Source organism: Chionomys nivalis, chromosome 11, assembly GCF_950005125.1.
Source record: "Chionomys nivalis chromosome 11, mChiNiv1.1, whole genome shotgun sequence".
Taxonomy (NCBI): Eukaryota; Metazoa; Chordata; class Mammalia; order Rodentia; family Cricetidae; genus Chionomys; species Chionomys nivalis.
In genome coordinates this window covers 4,093,041-4,106,627 of record NC_080096.1, presented here as the reverse complement: position 1 = coordinate 4,106,627, position 13,587 = coordinate 4,093,041, and the positions used below count along the sequence as shown (strand labels likewise).

The 13,587-nt window shown below is 51.3% G+C and overlaps 1 protein-coding gene across 1 annotated transcript; it reads left to right on the top strand.

The window, feature by feature from the left end:
- Positions 1-7,314: 7,314 nt before the first annotated feature.
- Hes2 (hes family bHLH transcription factor 2) lies at positions 7,315-8,242 on the top strand. Its single transcript, XM_057785632.1, has 4 exons — positions 7,315-7,413; positions 7,505-7,600; positions 7,824-7,923; positions 8,010-8,242. Exons 1-4 carry the CDS (start codon positions 7,369-7,371, stop codon positions 8,240-8,242), a joined length of 474 nt encoding a protein of 157 aa, XP_057641615.1. The 5' UTR covers positions 7,315-7,368.
- Positions 8,243-13,587: the final 5,345 nt, after the last annotated feature.

Sequence of the window (13,587 nt, the reverse complement as noted above, 5' to 3'; positions counted from 1 at the left end):
TCCGTCTCTGCAGCGCTCTGGGGCGGGGACCCCGAGAGTGCCCCGCTTAAGCCTTGGATCCGCCCCCGCCACGCCTCCTCTCTGCCCCGCCTCCCGGGCTCTGAGCCGTCCCCCCCCCCCCATCCCCGGCGGGTGACATGGGTTGGTGCGCAGCAGGTTTCTCTTCTGATTTGCTGCACATAAAAAATTGTAGGGTACTACTGCCACCCAGACACAGACCCGTTCATTCAGCGGCCCAGTGGCCACTGCGTGTTGTTTCGGGTGCTGGGGACACAAGCCAGCAGCTGATGGCAGTTACAAGGAGCTACAAGTGTCACTAGAACCTGGCAAGTTGGAGATAGAAAATGGTTTGTCATGGGCATCAAGAAGGTGCCTGGTGCTGGATTTGGTTGGTAAGAAGGGACGTTCAAAGCCAGGGAACTGGACGCCACTGTCGAGAAATTTAAAAATGTCCCATTACATGCAGAATGCCGAGTGCCCAGTGCTCTCTGCGTGCCAAGGTGTCTCTAGAGTCTAGATCCGAGAAAAAGAGGAGAGACAGAAGAAGGTAGAAAGAGAAAGAAAGGAGGGAGCCAGCAAAATGAGTGGGAACCTAAATTCCATCCCAGGACTTAGAGGGTTGAAGGACAGAACCAACCCCCATGAGCTGTCTTCTGACCCCCACACGCACAAGCACATGGACCCCCCACAAATAAATAAATACAATGATTGAAAAACCAAGCCAAACCAAACCACCACCACCAAAACCAACCCTAAACCCATAGACCCATAGGAACTTTTTTTTTTTTTTTTGGTTTTTCGAGACAGGGCTTCTCTGTAGTTTTGGAGCCTGTCCTGGAACTAGCTCTTGTAGATCAGGTTGGTCTCGAATTCACAGAGATCTGCCTGCCTCTGCCTCCCAAAGGATCTGTTTCTTAACGAAAGGAAGGAAGGACAAGCGTGTCGAGGTGTTTTAGAGCTGGAGATTCTGATTAACCCAGGCTGCAGTGGGGGATGAGAGAGTGGATCATGAACTTGAAGGTGCAGGGCTGTCAAACCAAGAGATCAGAAATGAAGGATGTGAGGGCTGGGGGGCTGGTAGGCAGATGGTTCAGTGCTTTCATCCAAAGAGTCGGTATCACCACGCGATCAAGAACACTGGGACGTGTTTGAGGGTCCAGGCAGGTAAGTGCAAACCACCCTATGGGCCATGGCTGGACACAGATCATGGGAACTGGAGGAGGCAAGGTCTGCTGGACTGGAGCAAAGGCTCCCAGGAAGGAGCGTGTGAGCCGTGGGAGCGAAGCAAGCATATCGTGCAACCTTGAAACAGCTTGTGCTCTCCCTCTTCTTCCCCCACGCACAGCGGAGGTCTGTCAGAACCCAGGCGCATTCCCGGCTGATGTTTTCCTATCGAGTGCCTACTCCTATCAGCCAGGGAGGTGCTGGAAACGGTCCGTCGGAAGCTGTTTGCAGAACACGGAATCCTTAATCTCCTGGTCCTGAGCAGGCTCTACTACCATTTCTGTTTTCACCACATGGTGGCGCCATTCATGGTGGCTGGAGCTCCCATGTGAACTCAAACTTCGCGGTGTGCTCAAGGGAGCGTCCAAGCACTTCTGCCTAGCTAGTGAGGCCTCATTCCTGCTGTTACTGGGATCTGTGACCTTTCCCCAGAGATTTCTGGATTCCTTACTGTGTCATAACTATGCCTGCTTGGTAGACAGGCAGGAGCCCCCGACGGCCGTAAGTGGCAGGAGTCTCTAAACTATGATGACTGGACTTGGGCTCTACTCCCCTGTGCAATCCTTCCACCCTGTGAGGTTGCTGCCTTGACCCTGGACACCTCACATGGCTTTTTCATGCATTGCTCCTGCACTCAAAAGCCTCTGAGTCATTCCCAACTCAGTCAGTGACTCTGACATAAAGCCAGGTATTACTACACGTCCTTGCTGACCAAGTAAGTCCTCAGATTCCTTGAGGACACAGCTGACCCTCAGCCTGAGAGCCAGGCCTTTCATCTGTGTGTCTGTCTGTCCTATCAGGACTTTCCACTCCACTAAATTCTCCCCAGCAGTTTTAAAGAGGCCGTCAGTGGTGATACAAATACAGAAACTACAGAAACCCTTGCCACTAGCCAGGCATGGTGCAAGCTCTTCATTCAAATGGTTAATCCTTATAGAAGGGCTTTTTTTTTTTTTTTTTTTTTTTTTTTTTTTACAATATTCTGTCTGTGTGTATGTCTGCAGGCCAGAAGAGGGCACCAGACCTCATTCCAGATGGTTGTGAGCCACCATGTGGTTGTCTGGAATTGAACTCAGGGCCTTTGGAAGAGCAGGCAATGCTCTTAACTACTGAGCCATCTCTCCAGCCGGGGTTTTATTTTATTTTGTTTCGGAGACTGGCTTTGAACTTGTTATTCATCCCAGGCTGGTCTTGAACTCCTGAATCTCATTTTCTCGTTATGATGCTAGGATTACAGGCATGAGATACCACAAGTGGCTCAGAGAGGCATTCAACTCTCATTTTACAGCTGTGGAGACAGAGGCATGAGGAGTTTGTATTCATTCGTGTGCGTGTGTGCGTGCGTGTGTGTGTGTGGTTGGTGTTCTCAGTACATGTGGAAGGTATGTGGAGGTTAAAGAACAACTTGCAGGAATTGGTTCTCTCCTCTCACGTTGTGCATCCTGGGGATCAAACCTGGGACATCAGGTTAGTGGCTGGTGCCTTTACCCACTGAGGCATTTCACAGTTTTTGTTTTGTTTTTTTAAGACTTAACTATTTATTACATATACAGTGTTCTGCCTGTGGGCCAGAAGAGGGCACTAGGACTTCATTACAGATGAACCACCATGTGGTTGCTGGGAATTGAACTCAGGACCTCTGGAAGAGCAGACAGTGCTCTTAACGGCTGAGTCATCTCTCCAGCCTCCAGACAGTGCTCTTAACCGTTGAGCCGTCTCCCCATCCTTTGCCTTTTAAAGCCTGAGATGGCACAGATGGGACGTGGCAAATCTGACTGTCCAGCTGTGCTTTCTCTCTCTGCCTCTCAGGCTGATCCCCTCTCCCCACAGCTCCCCTCTGGCTCCCTCCCCCCTCTTCCTATCCCTCTGTTGGGCCCACCCTAGCTCTCACTCCTGAACTGGGTGCAAACCAATCCTCAGGCTTCTCTTCCAGCCAAGGGCCAGCACATTTTTTGATATCCCAGGTAGCATCAGGGGTAGAGTCTGTCCCCATAGTGCTATAAGTTATCCTAGTGAGCTTGAGACTCATTCTCTGATCACCCAAGTTCTGCTTCTAAGAGACCCCATCTTCCAAATTGCTAGCAAACCCCCAAAGTCTTTTGGTTGAAGGGAGAGGTGCAGCACCTGGTTAAACTCCTTTACAGTGGGGATGGGAGTGGTGGGGGAGAGACACTTAACTGGCATAGCAAAGGGAATTTGCTTCCCTGTTCTCAGGTCTTCAAATAGTGGTCTTCATCTCTGGAAAGGGATGTTCCCACACTTCACCCTAGGGCCTCATATTGGTCTCTCTCCAGGGATTTGGTCAATGTAGGGTGGGCTTGGGGATGATGAGTTGAATGAAGTGGCAGGAGAAGGGACTCCACACTGTCATATCTATCTATCTATCTATCTATCTATCTATCTATCTATCTATCTATCTATCTATCATCTATCTATCTATCTATCTATCTATCTATCTATCTATCATCTATCTATCTATCTATCATCTATCTATCTATCTATCTATCTATCTATCTATCTATCTATCATCTATCTATCTATCTATCTATCTATCTATCTATCTATCTATCATCTATCTATCTATCTATCTATCTATCTATCATCTATCTATCTATCTATCTATCTATCTATCTATCTATCATCTATCTATCTATCTATCTATCTATCATCTATCTATCTATCTATCATCTATCTATCTATCTATCTATCTATCTATCATCTATCTATCTATCTATCTATCTATGTATCTATCTATCTATCTATCTATCTATCATCTATCTATCTATCTATCTATCTATCATCTATCTATCTATCATCTATCTATCTATCAATCTATCTCTACCATCTATCAACCAATCAATCAATCTATCAATTAATCTATCTATCATCTATCTTTTTAAAAAATATTTATTTATTATGTATACAATATTCTGTCTGTGTGTATGTCTGCAGGCCAGAAGAGGGCACCAGACCTCATTACAGATGGTTGTGAGCTACCATGTGGTTGCTGGAAATTGAACTCAGGACCTTTGGAAGAGCAGGCAATGCTCTTAACCACTGAGCCTTTTCTCCAGCCCTATCTATCTATTTTTTTTTTTTTTTGGTTTTTTCGAGACAGGGTTTCTCTGTGGTTTTGGAGCCTGTCCTGGAACTAGCTCTTTTTTTTTTCTTTTTTTTTTCTTTTTTTTTTTTCTTTTTTTTTTCTTAATAGTAGAAACATTTTTTTTTTTTTTGGTTTTTCGAGACAGGGTTTCTCTGTGGTTTTGGAGCCTGTCCTGGAACTAGCTCTTGTAGACCAGGCTGGTCTCGAACTCACAGAGATCCGCCTGCCTCTGCCTTCCGAGTGCTGGGATTAAAGGCGTGCGCCACCACCGCCCTGGAACTAGCTCTTGTAGACCAGGCTGGTCTCGAACTCACAGAGATCCGCCTGCCTCTGCCTCCCAAGTGCTGGGATTAAAGGCGTGCGCCACCACTGCCCGGCCTATCTATCTATTTTTGAGACAGGGTTTCTCTGTAGCTTTAGAGCTTTTAGGCTGTCCTTTTTATTTTTATTTTTTGTACTTTTTAAAACATTTGATATTTTGAGACAGGGTTTCTATATGTATTCCTGGCTATGGCTGTCCTGGAACTTACTCTGTAGACCAGACTGGCCTCGGACTCAGAGATCTGCCTGCCTCGGCCTCCAAGTGCTGTGATTAAAGGTGCATGCCACCACTGCCCTGCCACATAGTCATTTTGTTTTTGTTTTTTTTTTTTTTTTTTTTTTTTTTTTTTGGTTTTTTTGAGACAGGGTTTCTCTGTGGTTTTGGAGTCTGTCCTGGAACTAGCTCTTGTAGACCAGGCTGGTCTCGAACTCACAGAGATCCGCCTGTCTCTGCCTCCCAAGTGCTGGGATTAAAGGCGTGCGCCACCACCGCCCGGCTTGTTTTTGTTTTTTGTTTTTCAAGACAGAGCTTCTCTGTGTAACCCTGACTGTCTTGGAACTCACTCTGTAGACCAGGCTGGTCTGGATCACAAAGATCTGCCTGCTTCTGCTTCCCAAGTGCTGGGATTAAAGGCGTGTGCCACCACTGCCTGACCCACAGAGCCCATTATTATTATTATTATTTAAAATTTATTTATTATGTATACAATGTTCTGTCTGCATGTATACCTGCCCGCCAGAAGAGGGCACCAGATCTCATAGATGGTTGTGAGCCACCATGTCGTTGCTGGGAATTGAACTCAGGACCTCTGAAAGAGCAGCCAGTGCTCTTAACCTCTGACCCATCTCTCCAGCCCCCCCTTTTTATTTTCAACTGTGTATGTGTGTCTACGTCTAGACTTGTGCATATGACTCCTATGTCTGAGCAGTCCAGAAGAGGGCACCAGATCCCCCAGAACTGGAGTCTCAGGTAGTTAGCTGTGAGCCACCTGTCGTGGGTGCTGGGAATCAAGCTTGAGGCCTCCACAAGTCCAGTGCTTGCTCTTAACCATGGGGCCCTGTAAAATTCTAAAGTCCTTTTTTGAGCTTTCTTTCTCTCTTTTTTGTTTTTGAGAACGGGTTTTTCTGTGTAGCCTTGGCTGTCCTGGAACTTGCTCTGTATATCAGGCTGGCCTCGAACTCATAGAGATCCGCCTGCCACCACCACTGGCCCTTTTTGAGCTTTTAAGGAATAATTAATGGGTGAGGTGGCACACACCTTTAGTCCCAGCACTTGGGAGGCAGAGGCAGGTTGATCTGTGTGAGGGACTAGCCCATAGGCATACCAGCCCGGACTGTGAGAGAGAACTAGGGAATCAGGCATCTCAAGGCCTGCAGGGACAAATCCTCATGTTAGGGTCATTGGGTTGATGGTCGAAAACAACGAGCTCTGAGCTTGCACAAAGTAACTCCTTGGTGGTGGTTGTGGGACCTTGTGTGCCATAGATAGAAAGAGGAGGTCTGAGTTTTCATGCCCAGGCTGCCTTACGCCCCCTTCCTGGTGCGCTGGCCTCCATCGTTTTCGAAGGCCTGCTGTGGAATTACTTCCAAGGATTTGGGGCTAGCGAAGGGATTGCGGCTCAAAGGCAGGAAGAAGGGGGTCCTTCCAGCACCCTGGACAGAGCATTCCCCGGCTCCGCCCCACGAGCGCCTCCTACTGGCTCTGGTTGTGCGAGCCTCGCTTTCGGGGCCCGAGACTGCCTCAAAGCTGCAACAGGGTTCGAGAAGGCGGCCGTTGCCCTGCCAGGCGACCCGGGGAGGGGAGCCGGCAGCAGATGGGCGGGGGACGCCTGCCAGTTTGCCGCAGCAACGGCCACGCGTTGTGGAGGCGTGTCTGGGCCCGCTGGGGCCGAGGGGAGCAGCCGGGGCACACACCCAGGACCGCCCCTACGCACCGACCATGTGACCTCCGACTGTCCGACAGCAGGAATTGGGAACCCAGAGCCCATTGAATTGAAAATGAACTTCGAGGATTTTGGGTTGCCTCATCTTGGGGAGTGGGGCTCAGGTTTCCTTTTCACACCCTAGGGCCGGGGAACCAGGTGGGGTGCCCTAAATTCTACAAAGTGTTTAGAGCCAGGGGTCCAGTGACCTCAGTTCTGGTTTTGGCAGCCAGAACCAGATTGGACCTTGCTAGGACTGGATTTCCACGTCCAGCTCGGGGCAGTTGGTAGAGCGAATGACCTCCCTGAGGTCCGGAGCTCCGTAGCTTTGCAGCCGCTGGAGCCCTTGCGGCCCAGGGAAGAGCTCGAAACCCGGAGGGCGTGCGTGAATGGAGCCTTAGGGTGCTGGAGAAGAGTCAAGAACCGGCCCCACCCACTCTTCCTGTCCAGGGAGTCAGCGCCCGCACGTAGCGCGACCCTATCACAGATGGGACTCTAAGGCCAGAGTGGCATCTCTGGGGGGTAACACTGACTCGTCCTCTCCAGCCCCACCCTGTGCAGGGACAAAGGCGGGGAGGTGGGAGTGGCGACTGGCCAGACTCCGTGAGGCGGGGCGGAGCAAGGACACAGCCTTCTTAAAGGCGTGCGGCTGGCTGGGCGCGCACTTCTTTGGCGCGAGATTGGGCTAGGCTTTGAACTTGGTTCCCGGCTTCGTTCTTAGCTCTGCCTTGCAGCAAGGACAAGGATCCTCCACCCCGAGGTACCGGACCCTGCGGGCTCTTCGCTTTTCCCCGGAGCATGAGACTGCCTAAAAGAGTAGGGGACGCGGCGGAGCTGCGCAAGGTAGGAGTGGGAGATAGGGACTCGTGGCAGGGTGGGTAGGCACCCGCGGTTTTCCTAACTGTGGCCTTTGCGCCCATCCACCTTCGGGCAGAGCCTGAAACCGCTGCTGGAGAAGCGCCGGCGCGCACGGATCAACGAGAGCCTGAGCCAGCTAAAGGGGCTGGTATTGCCGTTGCTGGGCGCGGAGGTGAGTGTCTGGGAGCTCGGAAAACCGAGGTGGAGAGTCCTGGGGCACACAGTGGGGCGGGTGGGCGGGCGTGGTCCCGGGGCTCCTTCGGGATCAGAAGGCCTCCTGAAGAGCGATGGAGTGGTAGAGACCATCGGGCAACTGGCTAGCTTTTGGATACAAGAACGAGGTACCCAGCTGCTCGGTTTGTTATGGGGTATCTTTCTTGCCTGGCCTGGTGTAGACTTCCCGCTACTCTAAGCTGGAAAAAGCGGACATCCTGGAAATGACCGTGCGCTTCCTGCAGGAGCAGCCTGCGTCCCCCTACCCCACTGCAGCGCCGGGTGAGTGGCCACGCTCCTTGCTCCCCACGGCCTTTGCTGCGTGCACAGTGCTTGCACCTGAGCCTCACGTTGCACTCTGTCCGCAGGGTCCTTGGAGAGCTACCGCGAGGGTTACCAAGCCTGTCTGGAGCGCCTGGCCCGTGTGCTGCCGGCCTGCAGCGTCTTGGAGCCGGCCGTGAGCGCACGCCTGCTGGAGCACCTCCGGCAGAGGACTGTCAGTGGTGGGTCGCCTTCACAGACGCCAACGCCCGCCCCTGCTCCAGCTCCCTCTCCGCAGGTGCCTCCTCCGGGCAGCCCTGGCCTCTGGCGGCCCTGGTAGGTAGGCTCCTGGATGTTCCAGGACGGGGACCTGGATGGGCTAGCTGACCAAGGAAGTTCCAGGTGGTGGCTACATCTCCCTCACTTCGAGAACAGTCCAGCGCCCACACCCTAGCAAGAATCCGATGCTCATGACCTATCTGGATGATGACTTCAAGGGCTCCGCTGGAGGGAAAAGAGAATGGGCAGGAGAAGAAAGCAATGTCTTCCGGGTGAGGAAGAAACCCAGACTTGGACGGTAGAAATGGTTCTGGCACTGGGCCACCCAAAGCTGCCTCAGCAGGGACAGACCTGCCCCAGTGTGGGCAGCAGACCAATCTCTGGTCTTGGAGCTCACTTGGACCACCTGCTCTGATGGGTGACGACATTCCCGGCCACGCCTGGATATCAGCTGGGCTTGTGAACCTCTCCATAAACAGAGCAATGTCGTGGGAGAATTTTGACCTTTGACCACTCCGGAAGCTCTTCAGAGCACTGAGCAGGGCTTGGCGCCCACCTCCTCCACTCCTAGGCTTCCCCTCCCAGTGACCTCTACTGCAGGTAGTGATGGGAAGGACTTCCTAACTTACTCCTCCACGCATTCTCTTTCCCATACACCAGGCCCAGTGGTCGTCACAGGTGACAAAGGATGAGACAAGCCTGAGGCTTACCCATGGCCTTAAGGAACTTGGTGGCTTTGGAGGAATAGAACCCAGCACAGATTGCTGAACTCAAACTTTGGGATGGCAGGGACCCAGGAGGTAGCAGCAGGTGAAGGAACACCACCCACCTCGCCTGCTTTCTTCATTAAACCACTCCCTGAACCCAGGCAGTTGGGCTACTATAAGCAACTTGTTTAGAAGTTATTTCTCCCAAATGGAAACTCGGAAGCCTCTGAAGAGCCAGAGAAGGGGTCTTGGGATCCCAGGAGTGAGTGCTCGGAGCAATCAGGAGAATTCATGAACCATGGTCACTCCAGGTCATGGGATTTGCTGAACCTTGCAGCATGGTTGCTTCTCCCTCTGCCTGTGCTGGGGACCAGGACACTAAAGCCAAGGAGACAGACGGACTAGGGAAGGGACAGTCACCGCTCTGCTCTGCAATGTACATCTATGATGATCCTGGGCACTGATTTGGGTGGCAGGAAGGAGGTGGGGAAGTTGGAGGCATTCTTAAAAAAGAAAGAAAAATCCACATGAAGACGGCAGAGGCTCCCAGAAAAGCTGTCGCCTAGACTGTGATTCTGGGAGGCAGGGCAGGCAGAGCGCACCTGTGTATCTCTGAGGCATGGCACACAATGTTGCTCAATAAATGCAATGGGTTAGAGGGTTCCATGTGACTGGCTCACATGGTGATGAACCTTGGACAACCTGACTTTTGCTTTGACCGCCACTCCAAGTTCCTTGCCCAGGGGTCCTCAACCCTCCTAATGCTGCGACCCCTTAATACAGTTCTTTATTTTATGGTGACCCCCCAACCATAAAAATATTCTCATTGCTACTTCATAACTGTAACTTTGCTACTGTTTATGAACTATAACGTGAATATCTGTGTTTTCTGACAGTCTTAGGTGACCCCTACGAAAGGGTCGTTCGATCCACAAAGGGACCGTGACCCGCAGGTTGAGAGCTGCTGTCCTCACATCACCTGTTGGCTGAGATTGCTTGTTCACTTCCTGACCGCCCGACCTGAAATAATCATACAAAAACTACATGAGTTACAATACTGTTTGGCCAATGACTCTAGCATGTTTCGAGCTGGCTCTTACATCTTGAATTAACCCATTTCTACTAATCTATGTATCACCACTAGGCTGTGGCTTACTGGTTCCTTTGGCAGCTACATGGCGTCTCTTTGACTCCGTTTACTCTCTACATCTCTGTTCAGATTTTCCACCTGGCTTTACTCTGTTAAAGGATTGGCCAAAAGCAGCTTCTTGATTAACCAATGGCAATGAAACATATTCACAGCATACAGAGGGGCATCCCACATCAGCCGGTCACCGAGCTAGCCGTCCCACCAAGGCACAAGTGCAGCCTGTTTCCTGGGTCTTGGTGGAACAGGAGAAGCAGAGGACCCTGCCTGTGGCCCAGCTGTGGCTCAGCTGTGGCTGGAGCTCATCCAATAGACTCTAGGCTTCTCCTTGAATCCAAAGGGACAACCTTCTGTCTCCACACATAAGAACTCTCCACACTGGTGTATGCTCCAACTCTCCCCATGGAGTGAGACTCTGTCTCAAAAATCCAAAAGCAAGGGCAGCAACAGGAAACAAAACAAAATCCCTAAAAACCTCAAAACGAGCAGCCAAGGTAGTGCATGCCTATAGTCCAAAGTTGGGAGGGGATACAAGTATTGAGTTCAGGGTTAGCCAGGACTACCATGGCATGGCCCACTTCAGAAACAAAGCAAAAGCTCTCAACACTGATATTTTAGTTTACTGAGATTCAGTTATCCGCCTGCCTCTGCTTCATGAGTGCTGGGATTAAAGGTGTATGCCACCACCCCAGTTTAAATGTATTTTTGTTGATTTATTCGTTGTATGTATATGGGTGTTTGGCTTGCAGCACATGGGTATCCGAGGAAGTCAGAAGGCTTCAGATCCCCTGGAACTGAATACCCTTGGTTGTGAGCCACCATGTGTTCTCTGCAAGAGCAACAAGTGTGCTTAACTGCTGAGCCATCTTTCCAGAGCTGTTTTTATTTTTTGAAGTATGATCTCACTACGTAGCCCTGGCCTGTGACTCCTAGTGATCCGCCTGCCTCTGCTTCTCTCAAGTGCTGGGATTAAAGGCGCGGTCCACCACACCTGGCCCTCCACATGGGTTTAAACACTGTGGGAACCGACGGACTGGAAGCCTCCTTTTAGCTCTGTGCCCTCCACATCCTGCTTCTGAGTGCCTATCTTGGTTTCTAGTTCTCTGGCACGTATTGACCTGGCCTCAGGCCATTAGGCAAGCAGCTCTGAAGCGGTGTGTGCTTGGGTAAGTTGGTGACTCATAGGGTCAGGTGCTCCTGAGAACCAGGACCCTGGCGTGCCCAGGTGGGTGAGGTGCTCAGCCTGAGGCAGGAAGCCAGGTTCTCAGCGGAGTGTGCTGGAAGTCCTGGAAGGTCTAGGCTGGAGTTCCCAGAGGGCTGGTGAAACACGGATACTCACATCCTCTCCAGAAGACGCTGTGAGCACGTCTCCCTGACAGCTCCTTCACTGCGCCCAGAGACCTGCCTGGGATGAGCAGGCCAGTGGCTCTTTCGGTGTTCGATAGAGGCTGCTTCAGAGAGGCCCTGGCATGAGTGTGAGCACGCACATGAGCACATGGAAGGCGAGGGTCACTCCTCAGATTAGTGAGCTGCCAGGGTTCTACCTCTCTTCCATCTGGCTGTGATGATAAGTATCTGCTATGGGTCACAGCCAAGCAGACATTGTATGACCCTAAACAAGTCCATAACTGACCAAGAGCTATTCAGATATCTGTTCCGGGGTGTCTGCATGTTGAATCTAACCAGACATCACGTCAGCTGGAGAAAAAGTCCCTATTGTCTCTCACTCCAGTGGCAGAGAGGACTATGCCTCAAGGATGGGATGTCATGTGGCTGAGCTGCCTGGGAATCTATTCTTGCTGAGATGCCCACTTTGGAGGAGACTCGCTCAGACTGGTGCTCAGACTGGCACCAGAGAGTGAGGAGAGGTGGTATCCACCTTCCACGAGACTGAGACTAAAGGGCTGTTTGTTGTATGTAGACGAAGCCTCTCCTGCACCTGTCGAATTGTTCTGCCCCACCCGTGAGTTGATGCAGTGCCAGGGGAGATCCCACTGGTCTGCTAGGGGTGGGCAGAATAAGCATAATTTGCAGGAAACACCTAGACGAATCTGTAGCCCTGTAGAATCCTGCTAAGCCCTCTCTGGGCTGTGGGGTCTCCCCTGTGGAGGGGTGGTGGGGTTGAGGGATCTTCTTGTGTGGGGGGCACATCTACAACAGTCTCTGGCCATGGCAAAGCTGAAAGGGCAATGGACTCGCAACAGAGGCTGTTGAGGTGAGACACTGGGTTCTGACCCAGGCAGCTCTACAGAGCCAGGTTTGACTACTTGTCCTCAAGCCAAATAAAGGGACAAGCAGCTCATTAAGTAAAGGGGTTTGCGTGCAAGACTGGTGACCCGAGTTCGATCCTCAGATCCCATGTAAAGATGGACAGAGATAACCAACTGCACAACGTTGTCCTCTGACCTACACATACAGCCCATGGCCACCTGCATCCGCCACATAATAATTAATAACCACCACCACCACCACCACCACCACAACAACAATAGTAATAATCTTAAAAGAGATAAAGTTGTCACGCATGGAGGTACGCCTTTAATCCCAGCACTCGGGAGGCAGAGACAGGTGGGTCTCTGTGAGTTTTGGGTCAGCCTGGTCTACAAATTGAGTTCCAGGACAGCCAGGGTTACAAGAGAGACCCTATCTCTGTCTGTGTGTATGCCTGCAGGCCAGAAGAGGGCACCAGACCCCATTACAGATGGTTGTGATCCACCATGTGGTTGCTGGGAATTGAACTCAGGACCTTTGGAAGAGCAGGCAATGCTCTTAACCTCTGAGCCATCTCTCCAGCCCTTGAGAGACCCTATCTCCAAAAGAGAGGGGGTGGGGCTGGAGAGATGGCTCAGAGGTTAAGAGTACAGGCTGCTTGCTCTTCCGGAGCAATTTCCACCAACCACATGTGGACACACCCAGAGAAGCACAGCAATCCCGTGACTTCTGGTAGTCCGTCTTACAGGGTTTAAACTGAAGACAAGAGATGTGTGAGCTAAGCAGTCCTGGCCAGGGTGTGGGCCCACCCATCATGGTCTCAGCTCCCATCTCTCCAGCAAGGTGGTCTGTGGTTGTCAGAAGTGTGTGGAATCCTCTGGCTGGCACCAGGCTTCAGCCCTTTCTGTCTTCCAGGCTCAGCATGAAATGCCTGGGAAAATTCTAATTCACTGGGGTTCATTGTTCAATAGCTGGAGAGCCAAGGGGTGTCTGGCGGTTAAAGTCTCAGGCAGGCTGGCTGGGGGTGACTTTATTCTCCTAACGGACTCTGGGAGCTTTGCCCAAGCACACATGACATCTAGGCCATCCCAATTCCGATTATTTTTAAACCCTTTGCATATTAATTTTGCATAATTAATTTTGGTTCGAATTGTTGCAGAGAACAGCCAGCCCCGCCTGTGGCCCTTGGTTCCTATGTGGGCTGCTGACATGTGTGACACTCTGCACATCTCTGGGCTGCACCGGCCTCTGGGAGAGCTGCCTGGGCATGCGATATCCCGGAGAAGTCAGCCACCCACCGAGGCTTCCCAGTGAGTAACTAGTTTCTCTTGGGGTTTTCAG